General features: G+C 36.9%; 2 protein-coding genes across 20 annotated transcripts in view; one reads left to right on the top strand and one right to left on the bottom strand.

The window, feature by feature from the left end:
- Positions 1-390, bottom strand: part of Hsf (Heat shock factor) — a 55,140-nt gene extending 54,750 nt beyond the window's left edge. For 8 of the 18 annotated variants that reach the window (XR_010950513.1, XR_010950512.1, XM_067771082.1 and 5 more), the window contains exon 1: positions 292-385. The gene's annotated coding sequence lies outside the window, so the exon portion shown is untranslated. Of the gene's footprint in view, positions 1-194; positions 214-248 lie in introns of those variants that run through there. The other 10 variants (XM_067771084.1, XM_067771095.1, XM_067771093.1 and 7 more) reach the window with 9 other exon arrangements.
- A 5,182-nt stretch (positions 391-5,572) lies between these two features.
- Positions 5,573-14,144, top strand: Pcl (polycomb protein Pcl). Of its 2 annotated transcripts, none has more exons than XM_067771081.1 (5): positions 5,573-5,783; positions 7,634-10,041; positions 10,119-10,196; positions 10,264-11,284; positions 11,346-14,144. In XM_067771081.1, exons 2-5 carry the CDS (start codon positions 7,667-7,669, stop codon positions 12,072-12,074), a joined length of 4,203 nt encoding a protein of 1,400 aa, XP_067627182.1. In that variant the 5' UTR covers positions 5,573-5,783; positions 7,634-7,666; the 3' UTR covers positions 12,075-14,144. The 2 variants fall into 2 exon arrangements, with proteins under 2 accessions (XP_067627182.1, XP_067627181.1); XM_067771080.1 differs by having other exon boundaries at positions 5,574-5,783; positions 10,261-11,284.
- The last annotated feature ends 5,079 nt before the right edge of the window (positions 14,145-19,223 follow it).

Raw genomic sequence — 19,223 nt, 5'->3', positions numbered from 1 at the left:
CTTAAGTTAAAAAAAAAAAAAACACAGAAGGTAATTGACATGAAAAAATATGGAGATAATGCAATAAAGATCAAAGAGAAAAACAAAGTAGCAAAACGTAAACGGCAATAAAGCTGAGGAATGGCACGAAGAGCAACCAACACGAATATAAACCACGAAGTAAATTAGGCAAGGGAAAATTTTCAAGATTGTACTTAATAATTGATAAGGAAATTCTTAGATTTTTCAAGCAAAAACGTAATATGTACTCATGAACACAATTGCTTAACAGTTTTTATTGTTTTAAATTACAATTTTCAATTTTTTCACTTCTTTTTTGAAGAAACTCAACTCAGCAGTACTGAAATATGTTCGGTTCAATCACGCACTTTTATATGTAATGAAATTGCGGATGTACACTAGAGATGGAACGATATTTCGCTATTGGTGATTGCATCGCCGTTATTGACAAATCCAGGGTGCAACGATACAAGGTGGCAGCATGGTTACATACCTACAAACATATATAAAAATTCTATGTACTTTGTTTTTGTAAATTCGATGGACAAAAGTCAAAATCGTACTGCGCCGGAAGTTGATGTATCAAATCCAATAAAAAAAGTTTATAATCAGCTGTCCCATGCTGCCACCTTGTATCGTTCCGCCACGGACAAATCGCTAAAAGCTATAGCTATTGCAATCCAAATATAACAGTGATTGGCGATTTTCCTTCATTCGATTCTTTTGAATGACAATCACCTCTGGCAGAATATCGCCAATAGCGATTGGCGATTTTCCTTCAGCATGAAATTCTAATACTAAGGCAAGGTGCACACGAGGCTACGCGTCATAGACGCGTACAAGATATTTCATATAGCTACAATTTCTCTACGCCTCAAGATCTGCACATGAAGCTACTTTCGAGCGTCGCTACAAAAAGCAAACAATTATTGAAAAAAATAAAAAATTCAATTTCTTCAGCTATATCCGTCCCCGAAACCAAACAACATTGCTGTACGCTTAGCTACACGAAAATTTCATGCTTTGCCGCTTTCATTCAGCTGACGCCTCGTATGCAGCTCTCCATTCAAGTACATGTGTTGCATTTGCATGTTAAATCTCTATCCGTATCTGGTTCATGTGTCATTGGAACACGAGGAAAGTGTACAAATTTCGCCTGCAGCGTCTATGACGCGTAGCCTCGTGTGCACCTTGCCTAATAGTGATAGCGGGGATGCAATCATCGGTAGTGAAATATCGTTCATCACTACTCATCTGTGTGCTTTACTTTCCGACTGAGTAAAGCTGGAGTCATTGGTGCCGTATGTCGTATCGCTGTATCCGTATCCCTAACGTAATCAGCTGATTATCGTTACGACGGTTTACCAAAACCCAATTGGTTGGCTACGATATGGTTACGACCTTAAGCGCCAAATACACGACACGAACATTTCCGCGAACATTCCCGTTATGTCATGTTTCTGCGACCTTTTCTGCCGTGTATGGTGGTTTTTGCAAGTTCGCGCAAATGGTCGCCAAAAATCAAAATATTTTAATTTTCGTGCGTGTATGGCGAAATAGCTCATAATCGTAGTAATTTCTGAACGGAACAGACGTGCGCGGAAAAGTAAAATGGACAATAAAAAATTTCTGAGTGAATTTATTGAAATGTATAATTCTTTGCCATCATTGTGGCAAGTAAAAAGCAAAGATTATTGTATTGCGAGCAATATTGCTGCAGCACAATTGTTGTCCGTATTCATCGCTGTCTGAAAGAGAACTAATGTTCGGCCAAAAGTTCGTATGGTGTATGGCCAAAGCTGCGAACAAGATTGTGGAATGTTCGCGGAAATGTTCGTGTCGTGTATTTGGCGCTTTAGCGGCACCAATAATCGATTGCATTGATTCTCATAAGGTTGGTCGAATCAGCTGTTATAAGGTTACCGATATTACCGATAAAGCACCAATGTCTGCAGCTTTACCGTCGTAACGATAAACAGCTGATTACGTTAGGGATACGACTACAGCGATACTACAAACTGCACCAATGACTACAGCTTAAAAAAGTTTATTGGCTACAAAAAGGAATAATTTTCTCGAAAATTGGAAAAAATATACTTTTACAAAAGTTTTCCAGCTATTATCGAAAAATGGGGATAGTTGTCTTAAGAACTGCACAACGAAAAAAATTTCTCGTCAACAGATAGTGGTAAATAAGGGCGAAAAAAGTGTGCTTTTTGTGCAGAGAAATTGTGGAAATGGCGAACGGAACAAGGCAAACTTGTGCAACAACAATTTCGACGACGAAGTGATGTGCAATAATTGCAAAAAATGGTTTTGCAATGGGCGTGGAAGCACATCTGGATCCCAAATTGTTAATCTTTTGGTGAGGGCTAAACATAGGGAAGTCACCCTACATTCTGAAGGTCCACTTCGAGAAACAGTACTAAAATGTTACTCGTGTGGCGTACATAATGTATATGAATTGGGGTCAAGAACAATGGAAGCCACTTATAACTGATCGTTCGTTTTTGCCGTGGTTGGTTACGGTGCTTACCGAGCAAGAGCAGTGGCGTGCACGACAAATATCAGCAGCACAAATAAACAAATTAGAGGAATTATGGAAGGAAAATATCGATGCAACATTTCAGGATTTAGAGAAGCCAGGTATAGACACTGAACCATCACAAGTGCCATTGCGTTATGAATATGGTTATCAATACGAGAAAGTTTTTGGTCCACTTGTGCGCCTAGAAACAGAATACGATAAAAATTTAAAAGAATCGCAAACACAGGAGGGTATAGAATTAGGATGGGACGTTGGCCTAAACAAAGAAACAATAGCATATTTTACGCTTGCTAAAACTGATTCGGACATGAAACTAATGTATGTGTTATTCATAAGTCAATACTTCTAGGCTGTAGCCGTTAACAGTTTTATAAAATTTGTGTTTTTGATGGAAAAATAAAAGAATTATAGAAACATATATCACTCGTCTTATTGTAATCAAATTAACTCAAAATTTAAGTTTTTTGGGAGAATGCAATTCAAGCTTCGTCATATGGTTTGTATATGGTTGAATTCTACGGCTAATTTCTAGGGCACTGAAGTGGGTGGCTATTTTTCTGCTAAAGAATATTTTTATAATAGTTTGAAGAATTTGCTATATTTTTCCTCTGTATTCTTCATTAAAAATTGATTCACTTTACTATACAAATATTATGCAGCCAAATACAACTTTCAGAATAAATTCATACGGAGTATTTCTGAATACATCGGTGTAGTATAATATAGTAAATAAATCATGTTTTCATGGTGTTACATATACAGATTTATTTCGGGTTGATTTATCTTACATTTAAAAATCAAAGCATTTTCAATTAGCAAAATTTATAAAACAAAGATGCATTGACATCTATTTCAGCTAGTTTCATTTCATTGAGTGTAATACGAGACTGAACATATTAGAATTTCACATTACAGCAGTTTACGATAAAAGGTATATATTTTCGTCTTTTTATTCCAATTTTGGTTCATATATTTTATTTACAAAATTTGGGTTCATATATTCTGTATACTAAATTCAATTAATGTAGAACATTCAATCTACTCCGGTAAACAAACTTAAACATTCAATTTTTATATCCAAGTATACAAATAATTGCAGATTCGCTTATCAAAGATAAATGAAAGCGATTGCCATAGTTGTAAAAAATAGCCATATTATTCACTGATAGCTCAAAATCGCTGAATCGCCCATCATATCTTCTGTATAGAATCGCTTGTTAAGATAAAGCGATCGTTATAGCTATAAAAAATAGCCGTGATTCAAAAATAGCCATATCTATTTTCACCGTTAGCTCAGAATAGTCATATCGTCCATCACTAATGTACACAACATATCGACACATTGATATTTTGTTATTTAGGGCCAGATTATGTATACGCCGTGAAACTTTGTGTTACAGTCATTTCACTGTCACTCACTGTGATTAATGAATACTCTTATATCATACGAATTCTCGGTCAGACGAGAAAATATTACTCGTTGCGTTACACATAATATAAATGTAATTTGCAGCAGCAGTCAACTGCTAATATGCCTCCAAAAATGTCGTGAAGGATGTCAAACGGGGCGTTTTGGACCCAGGGGCCCTATTCAGTAACTATGAGTTTTAAAATGTAGATTTTCCTTTCATACAATTTATATGAAGAAAAAGTGTACATTTTAAAACTCACAGTTACTGAACTGGGCCCCAGGATCGTGAATCCGAAAACGGAAATTGATATTTTTTCCTGTCACAAGATACTTTTAAAAAACAGGGGCTCCATTCGCTAACTGTGATTTTTAAAGTGTACACAAGAAATTGTGTAAGCTGTGAAATTCTGATTCTGTAAAGCAAAACTGTGAACAAAAAAAATTACTGTTAAAAACTTCGTGAGTTTTCTTGGCAGCCAGTGTTGCAGAATGACATTTTTTTTGTCATGGCGTTTGATGAATATTTTCTCGCTGACATAAGACTTTTACATTCAGCGCCCATTCAGCAAAACAATATACACAAGAATTGCATTAAAATTTAAAATTGGGGTGGGACCCATAGTACTTTTGCACAGAACACCTTTCTGCATTGGCAGCTTTTGAATACGCTTATAAAAACAATCCTATCCGGTCAACTCCTGGTAATAAATAAAATAAATAATAAATAAAATCGACGCAAAATACCGCAGAACGCAATTCTTTCCTGAGTACAACAGACTTATTGCGTCTTTTTACATCCCTCTCGATATATTTGGACTCGTATTCAGAGTGTCATGCTGTCATATAGAACTACCATAAAAATTTTTGAGTCGGCTAAAAAATATTAACGAAAAACCCTCCGTAGCCGTGAGGTTCATAATACTTTTGGGTAGAACACCTTTGGCGGCTTTAGGCCGCGCTTATAATGAATTACCTTAGCCGGTTCACCAATGGTGTGGGATAAAAATTAAATTCGTATCCACTGAAAAGATAACCGTGTGCTCTTTCTCTACTTTTGTCATAAAATTTTTTAGCCCACTTTACATATCACAAACGTCAACAAGCAACATATCGCTCCATGTAAATCTGCAGAGTTGCATTTCTATAAGGTGCAAGTTCTTTTTGCTATATGGGGATTTTGTTCCGTAATTGAAACTAGTCTTTCAAGCTGTTGTTTTGTACTCACGACCTTGGACCTATATAAAATTAATTCAAATAGTGTAAACTTACCACTAGGTAGTAAGAAAGTAGAATATAAATACAAAAAACTTATATTTTAAATAATTATTTTTCTATTCAATACAGCGTCGACAACAAATTTCTATTCGCTTGAAAATTAGATACAAAACGAAAATTTCGACAGAGATGAGGTGTTAAAATATCAATTTCATATTCGATTTTCGATGTTCGATAGCCAGCGAAGAGCGAAGATCGAATAATGCTCATAATAGGGGCCTGAGTTTTTATTAGGTTGGTATCTCAAAAGTGGCGTGTAGGAAACGCGCTTAATATGTGCTGAATACAATGCAACCCTGTGGGATGTCAAAAATCACTTCTAGACTGGAAATTGAAGAAGCGCTAAAAACGAATAAGAAAATTTGAGGAAATGCAAAAAATCAATTCGTGTTGTGGAAAATGTCTGACGGATTTAACTACAATTTCGGGTGCAAATATTTAAGTTTAATCGAATAATTATTAATATAAAATAACAAATTATAGTTGGGTCGTCAAACGTGCTTAGCTCTTTAATTTTTAATGAAATTTTAAGTGAATGTTCATTAACTGGTGAGTTTCGTTTTGTTGTATATGCAAGTTCGTATAAAAATGGATGACCATCTAATGTGACAAAACGTCTGGTTGGTGGACGATATATAAACGTTTTTAACACATATTTTCATTATTTAATAGGCGTTAACAGTCAACACAACGATAGAATTATAATTTATATTTGAAATAATTATATATGTGACTCAAATTTGTACAATTTAATGTGTATATTCATGTGCTATGAGGAACTTCCAGTCATGGGAACAAAAAATTTACATTGATTTGTCTCTTCGTGTAGCCACTTGCCGGCAATGGATATGAGAATTGCCAGCTCTGTATAAAATTTTGTGACGGGAACTTTAAACAAAAACATCCTTGTGCTATAATTTGAAGGGGAAAATTTTAGAATAGCACCCCCGAGTTCCGGCTAAAACTTGGTATTAAATGAAAGGGGGAGTTGTCCCGATCACAAATATATATATTTTAAAGTGCGCAAACTTATAATTTAAAAGTTATTTGTTGGTAAAGTTTGCAAATTTAGCAAATTTCGGTAATAGTCTAGTTGAGGGGTCGACTGCTAATACGCTACCAAAGAGGTGTCAAACGACGCGTCTTGACATCAGTATTAATAATCCGCAGGCGGTAAATAAAAGTTTTAACTCGTTCAAAAGATATTAACGAAAAACCGAAAAAAGACCCGCGGGTACCTCCGAAACCGGGGATCCATAGTATTTTTGCGCAGAACTCCTTTCAGCGTTGGCGGCCTTCGGCCGCGCTTATAAAAAAAAACCCTGGGCTACGCCATGCCAAGTCCGGGTGTGTGGTATAACCGTGGCTACCGCCACGGTGATGCACAAATTTTTTTGGGGGTACTAACACAACAACAACCACATGAAATTCGTCAACTTAACTGCAAATATCTCCGGACAGAGACAACATTTTTCTTTTCCGCCTTCGGATTATTGCTCTCGAGAATAATACGCGTCTTTTGACACTTCTCGATACTTTTTGACGTGTATTAGCAGTCGACCCCTCAACTAGACTATTTCAGTCCGCGGAGCTGAACCCTCAGCGAAAATACTCCAATGGAACAATGCCATACTCAGTGAGAGTCAGGCCGCCCTCAATGCGTTCTCGGCATTTGAAATGAAATCAGCACTGGTCCTTGAGTGCGTGGAAAAGCTCAATCAACTAGCAGCACACAACGAACTACTGTTGGCCTGGGTTCCTGGCCACAGGGGAGTTGAGGATAATGAGCAGGCGGACAGCTTGGGAAGAGAGGCAGCAACGATACGAACTATTGGTCCTGCGCCATTCCTGCCAGTAGGCCCGCAGGAATTTAGCGGGGCATCTATTAGTAGAAGAAAGGGAAAAGAGGGAAGAACACAGTCGTAATATGCCATGCCTGAGATCATCTAAGCTACTGTTAGCGGGTTACTGCACAACTCGATACAGCGCATTAATAGGCCCCTCGAAAGATAACCTAAGAATCCTAAGAGCTATTCTTACAGGCCACTGTAGACTGAACAGCCACATGCAAAAGCTGGGTATAATATCGAACAACACATGCCGATTTTGTGATCGATCAGCGGAGACGGCGGACCATATCCTTCTGGAGTCTGATGCAATCCCAAGACGTAGGGCTAAGTTTATGGTCTCACCATGGCCAGAGCATTCACACATCAAATCCCTTAAGCCAGGTGATCTGCTAGGGTTCATCAGAGATGGCTTGGATGAGGTGTTGTGAAGCAGCTGAGGGCACAATATACCAATGGTCGCAGTGCGACCCTCAATTAATTATCTCTATCTATCTATTGTGTTTTCAACATATTTAGGTATGTTTAATTTTAACTTTTTGTGACTTTCAGATAAAGTTGGGGAACAATAGCCTTATTAAAGAAATGAATAACAACTCTCCTTACGGGGTGAATGTCCATACAGACAATACGTCTGTTCAAAACCATGCACAACCTAGACACTCAGGAAATCCATCACATAATACTACAATGACCCCAACTATAAGTAGTTTCTTCAATCCACATACTTCAACAGTCCCGTTGTCTGCGCATCAGCAACCTGCGCAACTTCAACTTCAGACGATCAGAACATGTGGAAACAGTGGCACAGATGGTGATACGAATCCTTCCCCAATCTCCGCGTCCGGAGTTTCAGCGTTTTACGATCCAAAAGAAGTGCAATTGACTAGCGCTTTGGAAAAAACTTTTTACAGTACAGCCATTGCTGGTTTACAATCATCTACACCGAGATATTACAGCACCGTTGGAGCGAATGTCCCTCCTTCAATGTCAACAACGCCAGTTCAACAAGTTCCACACCAACATCATCACAATCATCAACAAGCTAACACCATATTAATAACAAATAATTTTGCTGCACATCAGTATGGAGCACCAGCAAATCATGCATCAATTGCGTCTGCACAAATTCAACCAGGTACATCAACAAACGTTGTAAGTAGCGGTTCACCAACAGTAACAACAGCTACCAGTGGATACAATAATGCTGCATCCAATAATATTCGAATAGTTACAGCAATCCCAGATACGATACACCATCATCAAAATCCACAGCAACACTTATATAATCTTACAAAGGAGGTTGATCCTACTAATCAAGATGATATTATACAACTTCCTCAATTTTACCATGCACCACATCAAACCTCTTCCTATACACAGCAGTTATCAACAATATTACCGACTCATTTCACACAACATTTTGCTGCTTCATCAGGAGCAACAGGCCAAATTCAGATAACTCATGATGATGTACAATCACAACATCAATTTTTCATGCCAATGGCAAATGACCCTGTTAGTAGTGCAGCGAAAATATTGTCTAATACTGTTAATGAGGGTGCAGCTGTTACTGATGCAATAACTACTACATCAACAATGGTTTCCTCACCAGCTCCGACAACAACATCAAACTCTACTCTCGTATTAGATCGCATAAATATCTGTATAAATAATCATTATAGTGATTCCTTAGCAACGAACAATAGCTTGCCACCAACAGCTTTAGATTCAAATGCTATAATTGCAAACCCTGCAATTCCCTCTGCTGCTCATGCGTTTTCATCAGCTACTCATGCGCCACAGCAGCCTTCACCAATAATACCCGCTATTCATCATAAATTAGTACTGGATCCAGCTGCCAGTAGTGTAATTCAAGCCGATTCTTACATCAGTAACGGTGCCACTTTGGTAGTCGATGAACCAGATTCGACAACAGCGACTCCGCACACACCACCTACTACTCCAGAAAATAGTTCACCACCACCATGTCAAACAAATTTGACCACTACTAGAACTATAGCAACGCCACAAGCAATGATAGCACAAATAATAACGGAAGATAAAGTAACAAATGATAAAGAATTCTATGTAACACCACAAGCAATTAGTATACATTCAATTAAAACGTTGGGAAACCAAGAGGCCTACCAAACCGAAACCAGTACAGCTGGTCATGCACTTACAGCGATAACCCAAAGTATTGACCTGCTTGATGATGACGAGGAGTGCGACTATGGTAATGATAAAGGCGCTCCTACAGCAATTACCCCAAATGACGCAAATGATGATAGCGTCATGGAAATAGAAGATGATGACGTGGAGATTTTGACGCCAGCGACAGTGCGCACGAAAAATGATACTAAGTCATGTGAATTGGACACTCAAAATACAGTAAAAGATAAGCAAGGCCATCCTGGGATGCTCGAATCACGCGATGACAATGGTTCTATATTTACGACCCATTCTCCAAAATCCCCCAACATCACAAAAATAGTGCAAATGTGTTCAAATGAAACAGCCTCATCAGTTACTTTACTAACACCAACAACATCCCCAGTAGAGGAAACCCAAGAATGTTCAACAAATAAAGCTACAACCGAAAGCACGGCAGCGGCTGAGTTTACTTTTTCTATGGGTGAAGATGTTTTTATACGCAAAGACGATGACCGTCAGTACCTTGGTACAGTAATCGGTAGTAGCGCTGGTACCGAAAGAAATGGCATAAATAAATTACAGTATTTGATACGTTTTGATGATAATTCAGAGTTATGGTGTGGTGTTGATCAAATGAGACGATTGGGAAGAGGTAGTGGCAATGGAAATTCACACATGTGTGTAGCTTGTAAGCGCACTCAATTAGAGGACGTGGTTGAAATATGTGAAGACTGTCGTCGTGGATATCACCGCAGCTGTACTAGGGAAACGTTACCAGGTAGTGGCGTATGGTGGTGTATAAGGTAAGCTTCCATATGTAGTACATATCTAATCCTTTAAAATTTATTGTATTTATTTAAAAAAAATATTAAACATTTAGATGTAATAAACCTATGAAAACTCCAACACCTAACACGGACAGTCAAATAATCGGTAAACTATTTACGTCTTGCAACAAGTAAGTATAAATCCTATAGATATATGTATATATTGCACAAGTAATAAATTGAATTTACTCATAGCAGTTACAAGAGCTATGGAGATATTGTGAAGAGCTCACCCCTATCATCTAAACCTAAAACTTCTTTGGATGTTTACGAATTCCATACTGATAACGAAATATTTACATCAGATGATGAAATCCCGATTAAACACATTATAGAAAAGGCGCGAAAAGTTCGTGACTTGGCAGAAATGAATACTAGTAATAGTGTGAGGCTGAAATCAACTAAAAAACAGATCAGCTCTGAACGAATGATGTCTGACAAAATGTTGGATTTAGATGACGAGAATGCAAATGATGCAAAGAGCGCGAATAAAGTTATTCAGATGCCTAAGAAAGAAAATGTAAAACTACAAGATATTTTGCCGAATGTTCCGTCGTCAGTGGTGTCGCAATGTCCAACAAACATAGAAGATGATGAAAGTGGGTCTGATCATCAACCTCCTATTGTAGCTATTAGCACTGTTGAGTCGAATATAACTGAATCTGTTTACATAGACAAAGCACCGTCTATATCCACAGAGCGCACAAGTCGTAAACGTAAAGCATTTACTCTATCAAATACATATAAGAAAGTAGCTGCTGAAGCAGCTTCGAAGCAATATGACAGTAGCCGAATTTGCGACTCTTCATCTGACGAAAACTCTTCAAGTAGCCGTGGTACATCTTTGGATGTAATCATACCGGCGCCAAAGAATTTCCTAGGCCTTAATAATCCCTTTCGAATGGTAACACCGAAAAAGAGTACACCTCCTGGAATATCTGGCGGTTGCGTTCAGAGCTTATTTAGTTTTAGCCGCAGTGGTACAATGATTAAGAATAGCATTTTTAATACAACTGCTTTGGACTTTAGTTCCAAATTAGCAGCGTTGAAAAGCGCTGGAATATTTCCAAACCTAAGTACAAGTAATTTAGTAAAAGCTGCTGGGCAGCCCAGAACAGTACGTACGGTGAAGCGAAGACTGAGTGCCAAAGATATAACAATCGGCCCAAATCAAGAAGTGCGCAGACGTCGAACTCGTCGTCTCTCCTCAAACGTGGAGGTAAACATTCCGTATAATACATAAATAGGTGTAAAGCCACATCCTTGTTTTATAATTACAGGTTATTAGTACAACAACATTCAATCCCATTCCAACTAATTTTTTTCCCATACATGCCAAAGATTTGTACAAACATACTCAGTTAAATGCATCAAACAGAATTTTGCCTTCATCTAGTAAACAACAAAAACTAAAACAATCAACATTGCAAAATCACCCAACTGCATCAACATGCCTCTCATCGCTGTCAGCATCATCGGCGTCATCATCACCACCTCGATCAGTAGCATCGAGCGTTAATTTGCATGCCGAGGTTGTACCAATTATCAAACCGTCACATGGGCGACGTTTAAGGCAGCGCCCACAAAAGAATTCTGTCGCAAATAGCCGCCGAAGTTCAATATCAAGTGCTAGCACAGCATCATCCAACAATTCATCTAGCAATATAACATTAGCTACATTGCAACAACAGCAAGCATTACATAAAAACAACAATCCAAGTCAAAACAATATAAATACAGATGGTACCAGTATACAAAATCTAAAGCAATCTGTAAAAGAATATTTTGGGGGAGTATTAAATCGTATCGAATCTGGCGAACACTTTTGCATTCGAGCCAAGCGGCAGTTGGCCAATGCTCAGACGCAATATTTGATTGAATGGGGTGATGCTAATGTAGTATCAAATCAAAATTCAACATTGTCAGTTACAACAACGCCACAACCTCCATTATCTACACCAGCAACATTGAAAGATGATGATCAAATTACTCAACCCATCTCAGATTAATGTGACATTACTTTGACTATGTTGGGTGGCAGAACAACTACCCGTTCGAATACGCGCTATCTCAGAATTTGGTTGAAAAATGGCCTTTCTCAGACCTTGAGCGCTATTATGTAACTCGATTCAAAAGACATTTCTTACGGATTCGAAAAAAATGTATGCAATTTTATAGCTTTCGAATAGCATTTCCATGCGAATCGAGTTACAGAATAAGGCGCCTTGTTTAACAATGTTTTATCTTAATAATTATGCAAAATAACGTCTCTGCGCAACCAAATATAGTTAATGTTGGTAAATTTTGTAATTTTTTTGTTTGCATATTACATTTATGTTATTTTATTTTCGTTTTTTATCCACTTATATTTAGAAGTAATCAAAGTTTATTGTGTGCTCAAAGTACATACCCTAAACGATCTGAAAAAAGTAATTTTTTTGTTTTCTTGAACAGTTAAGTAATCTCTCCACACACCTCTTTGTGAAATTCTGATATTTACGCAAAAGGAAAGTATTCTGTCTGAATATCTTTGCACGTTCATGCGCCGCTGTCAATTGCTTACACACAGATTGCAGTGATAGCTTGCAAAATTTATATTCATTGTTTTACATTGCTTTAGAATATACAACCTCGAAAGATATATTATTTCCCCATAATTTGATTATGAACAAGTATAAAAACCGGAATAATTTCAAAGATATGAAACAAACTAAAATACTCACGTTCGCTAAAAAGGTATATGAGTGCTTTACTGAAAAAACGTATAACATTAGCGCAGCGACGATACATATTTTCTGCACAGATAGGGGTTTTTGAAATCAATTCTGATATATGACGTTTTTGAGACATATTGTGATCTTCCATTTAACAGTCGATATCTATGTACATACATACATGTTTTTTCTAAAGCTATTTTTATTTGAATGTTGCCTTGATCTTGGCTTATGTACATAAACTTTGGGCATATGTAAACTGTGTAAAATGTGAGTTAAATTAGTGTTAGAATATGCTTAAATTCTTTACGATTAATATTATAACTGGTTTAGACTGTTTTATAGTTAAATTAATTTTCAAATGCGTGTATAAGTTGATTCAAAGAAAACTGAAAATATGCCAATTAAGGGGCAGGGCAACCCGTTTAGATGATTACTATGAATGATAACATTAACTAGCTTATTTGAAATTTAGCATTTTAAGTTGTATGTTGGAAAAACGGAAGTATTGTTTGTTTTATGCATATTGGCCAATAAATTATTTCACTGAAATAACTTTCCAGCACTTTGAACTCCTTTATATATAATTTTTTTACTTGAATTTTCTTAAATCTTTGCAGTATAGTTTAAATATCACATCACTGCCAATTTTAATCTTTTTTTTACTTAAAATAAATAACAAAACGTCATACAGGTTAATTGTGCAATGGCTGAAGTAGTAATAAAAAAAATCACAAATAATACATATGAACTAAAATTGTCGTTAATTGTATGCTATGAATAAGAAAATGTTGCAAATGAAAAAAGCTCAAATGCAGAGTGTTTATGACAGATTAAACTTTGAGTAAAGCACTTGTTAAGTGCATAAAATTGAACTGAACTGAAAAAAGAAAATGAGCTTAACAAGCTTTATAACTTAGCTACGTAAACATTTCTGATATTTCCCATATGTATTAGCATAAGTAATAATAGAAAATATCGGCTGCATTTATTAGTAGTCTATTTCGTACTGGAAGCATAAAACTCAGTAACTTATGACCAATGTTTTGGAATGCGTTTAAAATTATATAAATTTTTAGATTACTAATTGGGGTGAATAGAAAGTAAAAGAATTGTATGTATATAATTATTAAAATTGAAGTCTGGAAAAAGGTAAATTAAACTGTATTTTTGTAAAATCTAAACATTGTGCTTAATCGAATCCATTACAGTGTTTAGAAGTATTATAAATACTAACGTTTTTATTTTTTTATTAACAATAATTTTAACATATTTTACTTTAGTCTACAATTTGTTTAAATAATATGTCATCTTTGTATGTATGTATTTAAATAAAGCAGTTTTTAAAATAAATGTTTGTTTAAAAATTAGCTATTCAAAAATTTGTTTTACATATCAGTGTTATATAACTAAACTAGATGATATGGAGGAGCACGAAATAAGCTAAATCTAAATTTCAAAGAGGGATTAGAAATAAAATAATTTGTGTTGTTGTTGTTGTATTTACGGTAAAGACACTTCCCGAAGGTTTTGGGTAGTACGAAATAAGGATTGTCTACCGTCATCTGTTTACCACCGTGTTTTGGACAGGCAACGCGTGTGTAAAGGAGGCGTAAATCTATAGAGAATAACTAACGAACAGCAAACGAAGGGTGTCAGGCTGGCGATAGGTAACTCACCACGTTACCTGGCTGAATGTTATCATATAAGCCAAGGCGAATCTATACCAGGTGGTGTCAAAGCGAATTCAATCAATTCGACGTGCAGATGAATGTCAAGTCAAAAGAAAAATTTCATAGATTTCGATTAACTGACATTTTGTTGTACAAGGCTTTGTATGGAAAATTATCAAGACGAAGCAATCAGCTGATGGGATAACACCACCTGTAATGAATTCGCCTTGATATAAACACGGCGTTCTTAAAATTTCAAAAAAAAAAAAAAATTTAAATACGAGTCAAGGCGAATACATACCAGGGGGTGGTAAAGCGAATTCAACCAATTCGCCATGCAGAAAAATGTCAAGTCAAAAGATAAGCGAAATCAGTGATGCAAAATCCTTTAGTAGGCTCCAGTGGTATATATCTTCAACACGTATGAGAAGAGTTTGAAAAATCACTTTATTTGCTTAACCATAAAATAGCGTCTGAAATCTTAATTTTGATTTTCACACTTCATCATTCAACACCCAAGTCTCCCAGTTCGGCATTTCCTAAAGATGGCGGCCCTGTCCCTAACTAGTCCCTTGGAGTGAATCACATTGGATATAGCCTATCAACCAAGTTTAAATATCACCTTCACGATACGTCTCCTGGTACATCTGTGAATTGGTAGGCACATTTTTTAACGAAGTTAGGCTTTGTCCTTCGCAAGAACACTCGAAAGTGGTGAAGCAAAAGCTTTCTCAAGACAGTCGAACAAATGACCGGGTGTTCTACTAGCCTAACGTAAGGGATAGTCGAATTAGTCTGAAAACTGAAGGCGGTCATCCATAATGAGCTGTTATATCATAATGCCGGAAACGAAGACTATTGAAGTCAATGTGTCGAACACAAACGTCTACAAATTTTGGTCTACATTTTAAAATTTTTTTCCACGGTCCTTGTAAAGTTTAAATTATGTAGATGCGCCAAGGATTATACGATTTTCACCCATGGGTTACGCAATGATATCCACTTAGACTGCTTATGATTTCGAGAGCGGCATCCTTGTCCGAATAGTTACTCCCTAACGTTTCAAGGTGTTTTTTTGATGTACCTCGGAAGCACAGCGCGACAAAAGCATCCGTCAGAAAGTCTGCGGAGCTACACACCTAGAGCTTCTAGGAATGTGACGTCGACAAAGATATGAGTTCGAAGTCGCAGTCCTATAGCTTCTGTGCTGGCATATGGTTTGAGAGCCAGGAGGCGTGGTGCCGACTGGTGGTCGGAATTGCTACTGTTCCAACGTCGGGAATTTTAGGTCTTAGAAACAGTCGAAAAAACTGAAGGCGCCCTTTGGCGCGATCAGCAATAAGCCATAATTGATGCTAATCGTTAAAACTATTCCACCAGAGTCATGACTATTAGTAGATAATTGATAGCAACCGTTATTCGCCTTTGTGCGTGACCAGCATGGAGCCTCAATTGCTTTAAAGAAATCGTGCCAACAACGAGTATTTGAGTTAGCCCAGAAAATCTCCTTCGGTAAAATTACGCTACAAAAGTGTGACCATTTTCAGTATTACTCCCTCCGCAAGGAGCTACTCCTGAAATTTTGTGAACGATCCGCGAGATTTTGAGGCAAACCCCCCTGATCTTTCCAAAATGGCCGAAACGGCGAATTCCTTACAAATATTTTTTTTAATTTTCGTATTACAAGCCTCCCAGAGAGTCATCCGCAACTTTACGATATTGTTCTAGGTCGTCAAACATACCATTTACGTCGCCAGTATGTTTCCATATTCATTAGTAGTTCTGAAATTCAGCCATTCAGGCGTCGGCTTAGGCTCTATTATATACCGGCGCGCCGACAAGGCGATCGGCGTGAACCTCTAGTATCCAGATCATAAGAAAACGCTCAAGAAGTTTTTTTTTTTCTTTTTTGTGATCCACACTTGAAAAACTTTGAAATGAAAGTATCTAATTTCCATGTTATCCTTTCATGAAAATGAAATGGTATATTAATTTTGTCACGAATCTCAAAATGTAAGTCCTTAAAGGAAAATAGATAGCCCCACCAATAAGTATACCGAAATGATCAGGATGAAGAGCCATACCGAAATTACCCCTAAAGAACGACCCCAAATGACCCCGAGGGATTGCCCAAAAACATTCCGGAACGATCTTCAAATGATCCAGAGGGAGTGCCCAAAAACATTCCGGCACGACCCAAATGACCCGGGCGGACCCCGAGGGAGTCCCAAAACCATCCCGAAATTACGCCCAAATAACCTCGAGAGGGTCCCCAAAATAATCCCGGAATTACCCCCAAATTACCACAGGGGAGTCCACAAAACCCTCCGGAAATTATCCCCAAAGGACTCCGGGAGGAGCCCGAGGGAGTCCTCGAAATGCCCCAAAAATTCACCTCAAAAGACCACTGGAGAATCTCCAGGGTGTCCCAGAAATTCCCCCAAAAAACCCCGCGAATACTCCCAAAATCATCTCAATATTACCATAAGAAGCTTCTGAACTGCACGCGAACTGGTTACGCATATGGGTATATTTTCAGGGCATTTCGAGGGTTTATTTTTTTATTTTTGAATAACTGAATAAAACTTGAAATTTTAATGTTGTTCCATATTTGTTAAATAATGAATAATAAGTCAACATTTTTCTTAAAACTTACCAAAATAAGAATGACCGATTATCATCACTCAAAATATTTTGAATAACCATATATGTGAATAACGTTAACTTGTTATTCATCAATCAGAAAAATAAAAATGCTGAATAATTTTTTATTTTTATTTGTTTTATTTAAAAATGACTCAATTCGCCATCTTTGATGTTATAAATTCTTGAATTTCTGGACTTGATACATCTATATATTGATATGGAACACCACGGAGTTTAATAGGGCCCATTGCCACCGCGCAAAGTCTTTCATTGTGAACACCCGGGGCTCCGAAATCCAAAGCCATCAAATCTCTTTGATATCTTCCAGCATACAAGGTTGTTTCCCGTAATACTGATAATATTGGTAAAATATCAAAACGAGAATTTCTACACTGCGCTATTTTCACGGTCGTACGTTTGAGAGTAGGAGAAGGAGACGTTGATCCAATTTCTGTGGCACCCCATCCACTAACTTCCAAAGTTTTGAGCATGCTTAATTCATCATTGCAAAGTTTTATTATATGCACTACAGGACTCTCTTCATAGCATCCAGTCACTTCAACTACAGCAATATTCATATAATCTATCTGAGAATAATATTGAGGATGAACATGTACTTTCGTCACCGGACGTGTATCCCCTTCCTCGTTTAGACGGGTTACACTAGCTTTAACGGACAAATCAAGACGAGGCACTAGAAAAACGCAAACCGCCAATGTAACCACCGATTTAGCGCTGACTATGGAACCAACACATTTATATCTGCTAACCTCAAATATTGCCACGGTATGTGGGCTTTGTGTTATATCTATTTCTTCGCCACCTAGAATGCGAAAGTCCGCATTCGTAAAGCTTGAATGGCACATAACCAGGACGAACACCAGCGCTAAATTATTTCGTAGATACATTTTTATTTAATACTTCTACCAGTTTTTTAAGTATGAAATTATATTAATTTTGTGGGCGCTATTTATACCTAATTAAGCTGTGTAAATAAAAATAAGATTTCCGGAATTTAAAAACAAACATCTCAATTTAAGTTAAAGCTACACAAGGCCAATTTTGTTATACTCAGCGTGCTTTGTCCACAGAGTGTATTACTTTGGTAACATAACGGGCATAAACGAATCGAGATAAATATAGACGTCCATATATAAAAATGCTGAGGATGAAAAAAGGAATTGATTTAGCCAAGTCCGTCGATCCGTCCGTCCATCTGCCGGTGCATACGATAACTTGAGTAAATATTGAGAGTAAAATATTACAATTTGGTATATGGGTTCCTTGGCGCTCATCTCCCATGGCTATTAAAAATGAGGGAAATCGGATGATAACCACGCCCACTTTTTACATATATGTATAACATTTTGGAAAACACATGAAACCTGATTATTTAGTAAATAGAATATTATTATTTGATGTGTGAACTGATATTAAAACTTTTGATTATTTTAAAAATGGGCGTGGCACCGCCCACTTATGATAAAATCAATTTTATACATATTATTAATCATAAATCAAAAACCGTTAAATCTATCATAACAAAATTCGACAGAGAGGTTGTCTTTACTATGAAGAATGCTTCGAAGAAAAATTAACGAAATCGGTGAAGGACGACGCCTATTTTTATATAAAAGACTTTTAAAAGGGTCGTGAACGAATAAAATCAGCTATATCTTTGCAAAAAAGAGCTTTATATACATAAATGGTGTATCATTTTCCTAGTGAATTTATAACAAGAAAAATGAAAAAATTTTAATTTTTGAAAATGGGCGTGGCATGACCAAAGAACTTTCTATGTTTCGGGAGCCATAACTCGAAAAAAATAAAGGATCGTAATAAGATTGAGTACACATATTTTCCTTATAGCAGGAAATATTTCTGGAAAAAATGGACGGGATCAGTTAAAAACCACGCCTACTTTTATATAAAAGATGTGTAAAAGGGTTGTAGACTAGAATAATAAGCTATAACTTAGCAAAAAATTGTTTTGTATCAATGATATTTCACTTATCAAGTTTTATTGTAAGAGGAAATCAGGCGACATTTTTTTAATAGGCGGTGCCACGCCCCTATTCCGCTCAAGCATTACAAAACCAACAAAAAATAAATCCCGCATAACAAA

The sequence above is a fragment of the Eurosta solidaginis genome, chromosome 3 (genome assembly GCF_040869045.1).
Source record: "Eurosta solidaginis isolate ZX-2024a chromosome 3, ASM4086904v1, whole genome shotgun sequence".
Classification (NCBI taxonomy): Eukaryota; Metazoa; Arthropoda; class Insecta; order Diptera; family Tephritidae; genus Eurosta; species Eurosta solidaginis.
This window is presented reverse-complemented; position numbering and strand designations above follow the sequence as displayed.

What these genes read in the sequence shown, in the direction of transcription:
- Pcl (XM_067771080.1), top strand. Translation starts at nt 7,667, where the DNA reads ATGAATAACAACTCTCCTTACGGGGTGAATGTCCATACAGACAATACG. An exon ending in GGCGTATGGTGGTGTATAAG is followed by an intron (nt 10,042 to 10,118) that starts GTAAGCTTCCAT and finishes TTAAACATTTAG; the next exon opens with ATGTAATAAACCTATGAAAA. An exon ending in CTATTTACGTCTTGCAACAA is followed by an intron (nt 10,197 to 10,260) that starts GTAAGTATAAAT and finishes ATTTACTCATAG; the next exon opens with CAGTTACAAGAGCTATGGAG.